The following is an 11,191-nucleotide window of genomic DNA, read 5'->3' on the forward strand; positions in this document are numbered from 1 at the left end:
CGCGCAGCTCTACGTCTCAACTGTTAGACCGCTGATGCTCCGTCTGAGTCTCCTCCCCCCTGACACCAATTTAAGATTCTAGCCTTACTCCACCTCTTCCTCTGTTCCTTCCGCCTCTGGTTCCGCCTGGCCGTTGGGATCTCGCCCTTTCTAGCCTCTTCTGACGCTGAGTCCCCTGAGCCTTCCCCCTCCCTCCGGCGGGCTTTAGGAGCTGGTTCCCCATCCGGGTCTCCTGCTGTTCCCCGCGCCTGTACATTTGAACTTGGCGCGTGCGCCCAGCCGGTAACTTTTCTCCTGACCGTTTCACTGCTGCTGCTGTCACTGCTTCCCCCTCTGGGGGGGCTAGCTGCAACTGACCTCCCCTCCGTTGGAGGCGTGGTCAGCCCTGACTCACTCTCTCTCCCTGCTGGAGGAGACGCTGGCCCTGACACATGTGACTCTTCCCCCCCACTACACTCTGGTGGGGAAACTGGTCCCGATCTCCCACTGCTGCTTTGGGGTTCCCCTCTGTCTCCTTGTTTCTGGTGCGTCCCCCCTGGGACCCCCCTTGCCCTGACCATCGGCGCCCCCTTCTGGGAATCTTCTGATTCGCTGGAGAAGCTCATGGAATCTCTCGGGCCACTGTCATACTCCCCTACGCTGCCCTCGGATTCTTCCCCTTCGCTCTCCATCTCCTCTCTCCCCTGTGCTCCTGCTCCTGAGTCCCTGACATATTAAATCACGTGCCAGCATCCTGCTTGCCTGGATAGGATTGTTTCAACAATGTTTTAAGCAGGAAAGAGTATTGCCAATAGGCAGAGAGTTTTACAGTTATCATTTCCAGTAATCGTGAAATGAGTATAATGTAATCCCTGTAACAGTCACAGTTCTGCAGATCGAAGTGCCCATAATAAGACAATCACACAATTAAACTGGTCCCAAGTTGTTGCTAATCCTAACACCATGAACTTGGCTCAGGAGCAAATCAGCAAGGAGTGCAGATCTCTTGAGCAGAGGTGCTATTTTGCTGACAGGGTCTTAATCCTGTCAGAAACTATACTGCAGCACTCTGTACTAATTTTATCTCCTGAATCAAGCAGGGATCCTACCCACCCACATTACTTCAACATGGTGGGGGGGCGGGCTTTGAATGCCATTTCTCCAACACTGGAGCCATGCCAACAGCAGCCGTCATGCCAACATCAAGGCAAGCAGGCAGCGCCTCACCCCAGGGCCAGATTTAGGTTTGATGAGGCTCTAAGCTACTGAAGGTAATGGGGCCCTTTATATGTCCAGCTGTCCTTTGTCAACAACAAATTGTCACTGTTTTTTGTGTTGAATATGGCACTGTGGGTTAAACCACAAAGCCTAGGACTTGCCAATCAGAAGGTCGGCGGTTCGAATCCCCATGACGGGGTGCGCTCCCGTTGCTCGGTCCCAGCTCCTGCCAACCTAGCAGTTCGAAAGCACGTCAAAGTGCAAGTAGATAAATAGGTACCACTCCAGCAGGAAGGTAAACGGCGTTTCCATGCGCTGCTCTGGTTCACCAGAAGTGGCTTAGTCTTGCTGGCCACATGACCCGGAAACTGTACGCCGGCTCCCTCAGCCAATAAAATGAGATGAGCGCCGCAACCCCAGAGTCGGTCACGACTGGACCTAATGGTCAGGGGTCCCTTTACCTTTACCTATATGCTATATGATAATTTATGGATCCATTCCGGAGCCCCATTCGCAACCTGAAAGGAACACAACCCGTGTCTGCGCACACATAGATCATGATTCGCCGCTTCTGCGCATGCCCGTGACGTCATTTTGCGCATCTGTGCATGTGTGAGTGGCAAAACCCGGAAGTAACCCTTTCCGGTACTTCCGGGTCACCACGGGACGCAACCTGAAAAAACATATCATAAAGCAAACGTAACATGAAGTAAGACTGTATAACGAAATGAGCAAACCAGTGATATTTTAGGGAGCAGGCTAGCAGGCGGGGCCCATTACTTACATCATAGGAGCCTACACAACACAAAACACTGTTGCTCTAGGTAGGTTTTGTTTTGTTTGTTTTTTATCTTATATTTTGGAAATGTGCATCCAGTTTTTTTCCTTTAATTTTTTGGGGAGATATAGCTTGTTTAGCTTATATATAAATCCAGCAATGCCTGCATAATGGTTCCATTCATTTCGTGGAGTTTCCTTGACAAGCTGATTCATGACTGGGTGGGTTTCAGAAACAGCTCCCTGTCTAGAGTCTTCTTAATCGCTCTCCTTTTTATGACAGGCAGTGCTGTATAGTGGTTAGGATGTCAGGCTGGGATGTGGGAGTCCCAAATCTCCACTCAGCCATGAAGCTCCCTGAGGAACTTTGAGCCAGTTGTTTGTTTTTCAGCCTAACCATGTCAGGTGGCTGTTGTGAGGGGGAAATGGAAGGGAGGAAAAGCAGAATCTAAAGGAAAAGTGAAGTAAATAAGTCAATTTTTAAAATGCAGGTAAAAGCGAAAAGCTAAGTAACAACTTGGGATGCGGTTGGCGCTGTGGGTTAAACCACAGAGCCTAGGACTTGCTGATCAGAAGGTCGGCGGTTCGAATCCCCGTGACGGGGTGAGCTCCCGTTGCTCGGTCCCTGCTCCTGCCCACCTAGCAGTTCAAAAGCACCTCAAAGTGCAAGTAGATAAATAGGTACCGCTCCAGTGGGAAGGTAAACAGCATTTCCGTGCACTGCTCTGGTTTGCCAGAAGTGGCTTAGTCATGCTGGCCACATGACCCAGAAGATGTACGCCGGCTCCCTCGGCCAGTAAAGCGAGATGAGCACCGCAACCTCAGAGTCGTCCACGACTGGACCTAATGGTCAGGGGTCCCTTTACCTTTAAGTAACAACTTACAAGCGACCTGTCCTCTTGCCAAGCTATCCTATATGTGGCCATCTTTCTCCATCTCTATGTTGGTAAGATGCAAAGGACAAAATATGACCTCTGTACCTTTAGCACTTGTGTAGAAGAGGGGCAAGTTATAGCTTGCCAAAATCCTGCCTTCAATACCACTATTAAAGATTTGGAGTTCCCCTTTCCAGTTTTGTGTCCGGTCACTGTATTCCAGCCTTTTGACCTGTCCCCTAAAAATAATATTTAAGCAAACAGAAAGAAAAACACAGAGTTGGGCAATGTCTTCAAGCAGGACCAACCTAAAAGGCATGGAAATGTGGTGTGCTTTAAAGTTCTCCAGAACTCTACATCAGGCGAGATGCTACACAAGTTAAGGAGTGGTTGCAGGAGAAGAAGAAGAAGAAGAAGAAGAAGAAGAAGAAGAAGAAGAAGAAGAAGAAGAAGAAGAAGAAGAAAGATTGAAGCTGGATGTTATAGCCATAAAGTAGTAATAGTAATTTATTATTTGTACCCTGCCCATCTGGCTGGGTTTCCCCAGCCACTCTGGGCAGCTTCCAACAAAGATTAAAAATACATTAAAGTCTTCTTTTAGATAGTGTGCAATCCGTATGCTAGACTCAATCTAATTCCCAAGTGATGAGATACCATGTTCACGTTGATGATGTTGCAAGCATTGCACCCACTAGGTGAAGACCAATGCTAAAGCAGATTCCTAGTGAAGAATCAACTTTACTGCCTGCTGTGCTTGTGAGTGACTTCTCCCCCTCCAGCCAGAAGTGTTTATGTATCTTCGGGGAGGGGTAGGAACCAGTCAGCTCAGAGAGATTAGAACTGATGGGTTGTAACTCTGCAAAGCATTTCCCAGCAGAGGAGCTACTAGGAGCCGTATATTTGTCCTGTGATGCTCTAGGCTAGAGATACATACATATGCCCTTTTTCTGTTGCTATAGTTACTCTTTGTATGTTTGGAGTACAGACAACTACACAGAACAGCCTAAAGAGCCCTCCCTTGGAAACTGCATTGGAACTAAAGGTCCTTTAAAAAAAACGGCAGGAAAATGTATTGGAAACAAAACACCAGGTAAGTCTGCTTTTTTTTCTCCTATAACTGCCTTGACTTCAAGGAGACGCCTTCTCAATCTTTGCATGCACAGAGGCAAATTCTAAGCAAATTTTAGACATGCAAAAGCTTGCTATTTGGCTCCAGCGAGAGTAAATGGTAATTGACAGAGCTGTAGAAGGCTTTACTAATTAGACTACAAATGTATTTAGGAAGCAGCTGCCCTGGTGATATTATGAAACAGAATGCAGCTGTTAAACTAGGATTCCATGGATGTGCAGGATAGCATCCTTCATTTGGCAACTGTGGTGGCTGAGCCATTCAGCTGCTTTACTCTAGTTTTGAAGAGTAAGATTCTCAGCTTCAAGTCTCATTGAATTTAGTTTTGACTTGCAGCACAGTACAAAAGCATGTCTACTCAGAAGTAAGTCCCGCTGAGTTCAATGGGGCTTACTCCCAGGTAAGCAGCAAGAGGATGGCAGCCTCACTCCTTAGTGGGTGATAGCCAACTAAGCCATTTTTAGAGGAGAGCCATTGCAATCAATGTAAAGTGTTTTTAGTGGGTCTACTCTTGAGTATGACTTATGCCGATTGTCACACAGTGTGTTTAGTATTGCATTCTTTACCTTACGATTAAGGTGACATTCCTATGTACTAACTTACACCATGAGACATTTTATGGGATATCGTTTGAGTTTATTATGAACTACTTTGGTGTTTCTTGTTTGTAAATGAAAAAAGAGCATGAAAACCTTTTTACTAAATAAAGTACCTGGGAGTCATGTCCCATTGAATTAAGTAGGATTTACTTCTGAGTAGACATGCCTTGGCATGTACCTTTCTCTCAAGCCCTTTTCTATATCAACTATTTCATCTGATTTTGCATTTCTAGGTTTATTTTAGCAGTGACTCTGGCCTTGCAAAGCATTCACTTTGGAAAAGGTGAGAAGCTCCTTCTTCTTCTGTCTATTTTTTTTTTTGTCTCAACACTGTTAAAAGTGTACACTATTAAAAAACCACAAACCTATATCATCTTATTTTTTTATCACCTTGTCTTCTATAAGGGTCCAGGCAAGAGCAAATACAGGATGCTGGAGAAATTGCTGATGCCACAGTCCCAAAGGATAACGTCAAAGACCAACTCACAACATTAAATATCTTCAATGAGATGAACCAGAGTTATGAGGGCAGGAAACAGCTCAATAAGCCAATAGTGCCTTTCATTGGTCTTACTGAAAGTAGGTAACAATGTCATTTGCCATATTTATGCTGCCAAAACAATCATTATATACTGCAGAGATGGCCTGTGGCCCTTGCGATGTCATTGGATTCCAACTGGTCCTAGCCATCTGTATTTGCAGAAATAGCAGAGACAAAAAGTCTGGTATAGAGTTTTGAAATGTATATCGTCTTGAGCAAAGGAGGCCCCAGCTCAAATCTTTGCTCTGCCACCAAACCTCCTGGGAATGCAATCCCAGATATGTTTACCTGGAGGTAAAACCCATTGTGTTCAAAGGGGCTTCTTTCTACCTAAGTGTTTTCAGGATTCCAGCCTAAATTTTAAGCTATTCTAGCTCGCAGGGTTGTTGTGAGACTAAACTGAGGGACACCTCTAAAGCTCCTTGCAGGAAGGGTGGGATAAAAATGTAATAAATGCACATGTGTCCATTGGGAATCTGCTGTCAATTAACCCTAACCCTTGTGCCATTTCTAATTTAATACTCAAATGTTCATGGGTGCCAATTCTGCGGAAATATTTTATGGTGGTTCAAGCAGTTTTTATGCTGTTGTATATCTGAACAGGATCTTAATAATAATAAATTATTAGTAATAATAATAATAATAATAATAATAATACCCGTCCATCTGGCTGGGTTTCCCCAGCCACTCTGGGCAGCTTCCAACAAAATATTAAAAATACAATAAAACATCAAACATAAAAACCTTCCCTAAACAGGGCTGCCTTCAGATGTCTTGTAAAAGTTGTATAGTTCTTTATCTCCTTGACATCTGATGGGAGGGCGTTCCACATGGCAGGTGCCACTACCGAGAAGGCCCTCTGCCTGGTTCCCTGTAACTTTGCTTCTCACAGTGAGGGAACTGCCAGAAGGCCCTTGGCGCTGGACCGCAGTGTTCCTATGGGGAAATGCTGCAGTTCCCATGTAATATGTCTATGGCTTAGGTCAATCACTGAGCTATATTGAGCTATATCAGAAATACTCTTTCTACCCAGGGATAATAGAAGAGCATGATATGTTATTCTGCTATTAATGTCACATAAAAACAAGGCCATGTGCTTGTTAATTTTATTTCAGTTCATTGTGTTCAGCTAAACCATGGGTAGGCAAACAAAGGCCCCGGGGCCAGATCTTGCCCAATCGCCTTCTAAATCTGGCCCTTGGACGGTCCAGAAATTAGCATGTTTTTGCAAACTAAGGCCCAGGGGCCGGATGCGGCCCAATTGCCTTCTCAATCTGGCCCGTGGATGGTCTGGGAAACAGCATGTTTTTACATGAGTGGAATGCGTCCTTTTATTTAAAATGCATCTCTGGGTTATTTGTGGGGGCTGCCTGGTGCTTTTACATGAGTAGAATGTGTGCTTTTATTTAAAATGCATTGTTTTTGGGGTATAGGAATTCGTTCATTTCCCCCAAAAAAATATAGTCCGGCCCCCCACAAAGTCTGAGGGACAGTGGACCGGCCCCCTGCTGAAAAAGTTTGCTGACCCCTGAGCTAAACTATAACCCTTCAGAAATCTGCAAATCCAGGACCAGTCTTTGTTAGAGGGTCATAAGAAAAATCTGACTTTCATACTTTTTGGCAAATGTCTGTCATGCTACTTTCAAAGAAAACCCATTTATTTAAGTGATGAGTGAGGTCTGCTTCTGGGAAAGTGGACTTATATGAAGTCCACAAGCTTCTTCAGCAGAGACATGCCAGGGGGTTGCTGCCTGGCCACTGAGTAATCCCTAGTAGTGTGCTTTTAATCCTTATCTAAACAAACTGGGCTTAACTGAGCAAACACTCTTAACAGGCAGCTAATTTTATTGTCCCCTCAAGGCCAATAAAAATCAGACCTTTGGCAGCCAGGGAGACTAGGTGGAACAAGTGAGAATGTAGGTTCAAAGAGGGTCTGCTTCTTAGTAAACCGTGGAATTATTCACTTCCAGGTAAAACGCTGAAGCGGGATTGCTGTCAAAATGGAGGAACGTGCATCCTGGGCAGCTTCTGTGCATGCCCCCAACATTTCACTGGCAGATACTGTGAATATGATCAAAGAAAGAGGTAAGGAAACTGACTGGGAGACATGGAGAGATGTGGTTTGTTTATAATTAAGGTCAATTGCTGGGGAAAAGAACAGTGAATTCAATGGAAAAGCTTTTGATGCAGCAGACACAGAGGAGAGGAGGCAATTTTTGCCTATTTACCTTTGTACTACGGGACACGGGTGGCGCTGTGGGTTAAACCACAGAGCCTAGGACTTGCCGATCAGAAGATTGGCGGTTCGAATCCCCGTGACGGGGTGAGCTCCCATTGCTCGGTCCCTGCTCCTGCCAACCTAGCAGTTCGAAAACACGTGCATATAGATAAATAGGTACCGCTCCAGCGGGAAGGTAAACGATGCGCTGCTCTGGTTCGCCAAGACAGCTTAGTCATGCTGGCCACATGACCCGGAAGCTGTACGCCGGCTCCCTCGGCCAATAAAGCGAGATGAGTGCCGCAACCCCAGAGTCGGTCACGACTGGACCTAATGGTCAGGGGTCCCTTTACCTTTACCTTACCTTCGTACTGCTCACTTGAGGCTGGTGCTCTTTGGCATGATTAGGATGGAAGACAGAGCAGGATTTCTAAACTATAATTGCTTATTATTTTATGTTATGTTTTCTGTGGACTGCTGGCCTGGGTTTAAGTTTTTCCTATGCTGCTGTTTTAACGATGATGATGATGTTGATGATGATGATAGCATGTCAATATGAATTAATTCTGAACCTTCTGATCTGTCCTTGGCAGCAACTGTGGTGTGTTCAAACACGGACAGTGGATACGAAAGAGTTGCCATCTTTGTCGGTGTGCTTTTGGTGAACTGCACTGTCTATCTCCGCGAAACTGTGGTAAGATGAAACTTCAATCTATTGTTTTGCTAATTTGCTATATATTGATGGTCCTTCATCATTCTGACTTGTCACCAGTGAGCTTCCATTTTATTTACCTTTCCAGAAGGATCCTCGTTTCTGAGAGCTTAGCAACAAAGGTTATTTCAATGTAACTTGCTTTTTCCAAGCTATTTGAAACACTTCCAAATAAAATGTCACAACATACCATAACACTGGGGAACTTTCCCCTATTCCTAGTTTTAAATTTTCCTATCCCTCCAGCTGAATATTTGATGGAAGCAGAAAATAAGGCTCAAAAGGTTTCTTGCCAACAAAATATAGGCATGTAGAGCAATTTAAGGAATGGGTCGTGTTGGAGTGTTGTTGTTGTTTAGTCGTTTAGTCGTGTCCGACTCTTCGTGACCCCCTGGACCAGAGCACGCCAGGCACTCCTGTCTTCCACTGCCTCCCGCAGTTTGGTCAAACTCATGCTGGTAGCTTCAAGAACACTGTCCAACCATCTCATCCTCTGTCGTCCCCTTCTCCTTGTGCCCTCCATCTTTCCCAACATCAGGGTCTTTTCCAGGGAGTCTTCTCTTCTCCTGAGGTGGCCAAAGTATTGGAGCCTCAGCTTCACGATCTGTCCTTCCAGTGAGCACTCAGGGCTGATTTCCTTCAGAATGGATAGGTTTGATCTTCTTGCAGTCCATGGGACTCTCAAGAGTCTCCTCCAGCACCATAATTCAAAAGCATCAATTCTTCTTTATGGTCCAGTTCTCACTTCCATACATGACTACTGGGAAAACCATGGCTTTAACCGTGTTGGAGTAGTTCAGATTAAATTTTAGCATAATGATCCCTTCTGGCCTCAGAAATCTATGAAAGCCAGTCAGTTATGTGTATCTGTTATTTAAATGTCTTATCTTAACAAAGTTCATTGAGCAATTAGGCTACATCAGGAACTAACTCCACACTTGCTTGACTGCTAGTTATATGTAAAATATATGCTAAAAGTGTGATCCTTAATACACCCCCCACTAAATAATGATTCTCCCAGTTCAATTAAGTTCATTGTAAGGAGCAGGAGTTCAATAGAAGATGTTATTTCGGGGAAGAACTTCCCTAGTTGAATTTCTGTCTGTCCTGAGGCTGTTAAAAGTACAGAAGGACTGTCTCCAGCATTAACTAGCTTGGGAACCTCCATTCTTAATGCCTTTATTTTGAAAGGTAGCCCCACTAATCGGAGTGTTCAGTATTTTTTCCTCCCTATAAATGGTTTAGGAAAGAGTATGGCTTTAAACTTAGAAGTTCCAGTGTAATATATGTGATCCTTGTAGGTTTGGGGTATTAATCTGTTTATTTCCTTTACTTGTGAGAAAAGGGTTAAAAATAAAAGGCATTCTATTAACTTCCTTGTGGTTTATATTGACATTTGATTATGCTGTGATTAATGCCTGCAAGAGCTGATAAGTTGGCTCACAAAGAGGTCCGCATTTGCACCTCTCAGCTGAGAATGGGATCTGTGATTGGCTTCCAACAGATGTTAGCTTTAGCTTAAGTACTTGCAAAGAAGCAGAGGAAATTGCACAATCTGTTGAAATTCTTTGCAGAGAGGTCCCCCTGTTAACAAACTAACCATTTCTGTTTTGTTTCTCAGCTGTAAGCGAGGAAGAGGAATGGATCCATTTACTTTCAAATGGCCAAAGATTAAAGAAAACAATGGGGTGCTTCTTCCTAGGCTGGTTCTTTGCACTCTGTGGACTGCTCTACCTGTTGTGAAAACTCTTTTAAGACTGGTATTCATAACCATGATTTGCCTTATGATGATGCTTGCCCTTCAAAAGAAGGAAGACTAAACGCTAAAACAAAGGACAGTGCTATATATAAAATTTATAGTGCCAGTTGTTGTTTTAAACTCCCAGTTCAACTTTCACAGTAAACTCAACAAACCTCACTTCTGCAATGTCCACAGAAAATTGCTCAAGAAGTAAAGAGGGGCTGAAACTTAACATTTTTGTTTCCAGGGATCAGGAACCTGCAGCTTTCCAGATGCTGTTGGAGCTCAACCATATCTGGGAAGGCCGTAGGTTTCCCATTCTGATGTCGGTCAGATTGCTAAATCTAAAAAGGACATGCTGCTTTGACTCAGAAGGATTGGGACTGGTTGTTGCACTAGGCCCTAAAATTGGTCTCAAAAGTCCTGTTCTGAGCATCTCAGAAGAACCAGTGAGATGCTGGAATAGCTAGTCATAAAGTTATCCCTTGTGAAGTGCAAGCCCTACAGTGGCTAACGACTGCTTCAAAGATTAGCCCCAGTATTAAACTAGTGTTTGTTAATGAAAAAGCACTATAATGCATCAATGCCAATTTTTGTTAACTTCTGTTTAAATCTGATTTAAGCAGTTCTTTATTTTGAAGTGTTGACTCTTCCAGTGGAAGAAAAATGTATTTTCTGTGGCTTAGGTGCTGGAAACAGTAAATGTTGTGCATATTCTGGAACTTTCTTTTCCTTGAAAGAATAAAACAAAACTTATGGAACATTAATGAACCAATCTATTTTCAGTACTCATCTCGTTTGCATGTGTTCAATCATATGTCAGTTCTGTCCCATTTCCCCATTAAATGAAACTTGGAACTTTGCATGAAAACTTGCATTCTAATTGCATTTTGAGACATCGTTTTGAGCTGCGAATTGCGTCAGAACATTTGGGAAGTGCAAAAGCCAGCGGGTAGCTGAAATCTACAGGCTAATGAGGTCAGTTCCTATCAGCATCCACAGACTCTTCAAGCATCCTGAGTTAGGGCAAATTTGCATCGCTGCTTTTGAAGGCTTCCTTCAATCCATTCCAAACTGCCATTCCTTTTCCACACAGATCACACAAGCAGACAGTATATCAGTCCAATGCACCAGCTAACTATAAACTTAAAATTCCATGCTAAGCATATTTATTTGTAATAAATAAAAAAATAAATATGCTTCGCGTGGGATGCATGAGAAAATCCACATCATCCGTTCCTTGCAGGCAATTTCCAATAAATGAGCAGTTTTGTCGTGTTTTAATGTTGCCCATTTTATATGCCACACTTCAACAAACTTTCTGGGTGGCTTATATTATTGGAACTACAGAAGCCTGAACATCCATTTGATTTTTCCTTTCAATTTAAACATCAGCCAGTGT

General features: G+C 43.9%; 1 protein-coding gene across 8 annotated transcripts in view; it reads left to right on the forward strand.

Moving 5' to 3' along the window:
* The window catches only part of LOC310745011 (cryptic protein-like), a 290,490-nt gene extending 280,053 nt beyond the window's left edge, over nt 1-10,437 (forward strand). For all 8 annotated transcript variants that reach the window (XM_083577215.1, XM_083577209.1, XM_083577214.1 and 5 more), the window contains 6 exons: nt 3,809-3,939; nt 4,811-4,860; nt 4,983-5,156; nt 7,089-7,203; nt 7,930-8,030; nt 9,670-10,437. In XM_083577215.1, coding sequence (XP_083433341.1) covers nt 3,917-3,939; nt 4,811-4,860; nt 4,983-5,156; nt 7,089-7,203; nt 7,930-8,030; nt 9,670-9,791 — 585 coding nt within the window. In that variant the 5' untranslated portion in view covers nt 3,809-3,916 and the 3' untranslated portion in view covers nt 9,792-10,437. The remainder of the gene's footprint in view (nt 1-3,808; nt 3,940-4,810; nt 4,861-4,982; nt 5,157-7,088; nt 7,204-7,929; nt 8,031-9,669) is intronic.
* Nucleotides 10,438-11,191: the final 754 nt, after the last annotated feature.

Source organism: Podarcis filfolensis, assembly GCF_964270895.1.
Source record: "Podarcis filfolensis genome assembly, chromosome: 11".
NCBI classification, from domain to species: Eukaryota; Metazoa; Chordata; class Lepidosauria; order Squamata; family Lacertidae; genus Podarcis; species Podarcis filfolensis.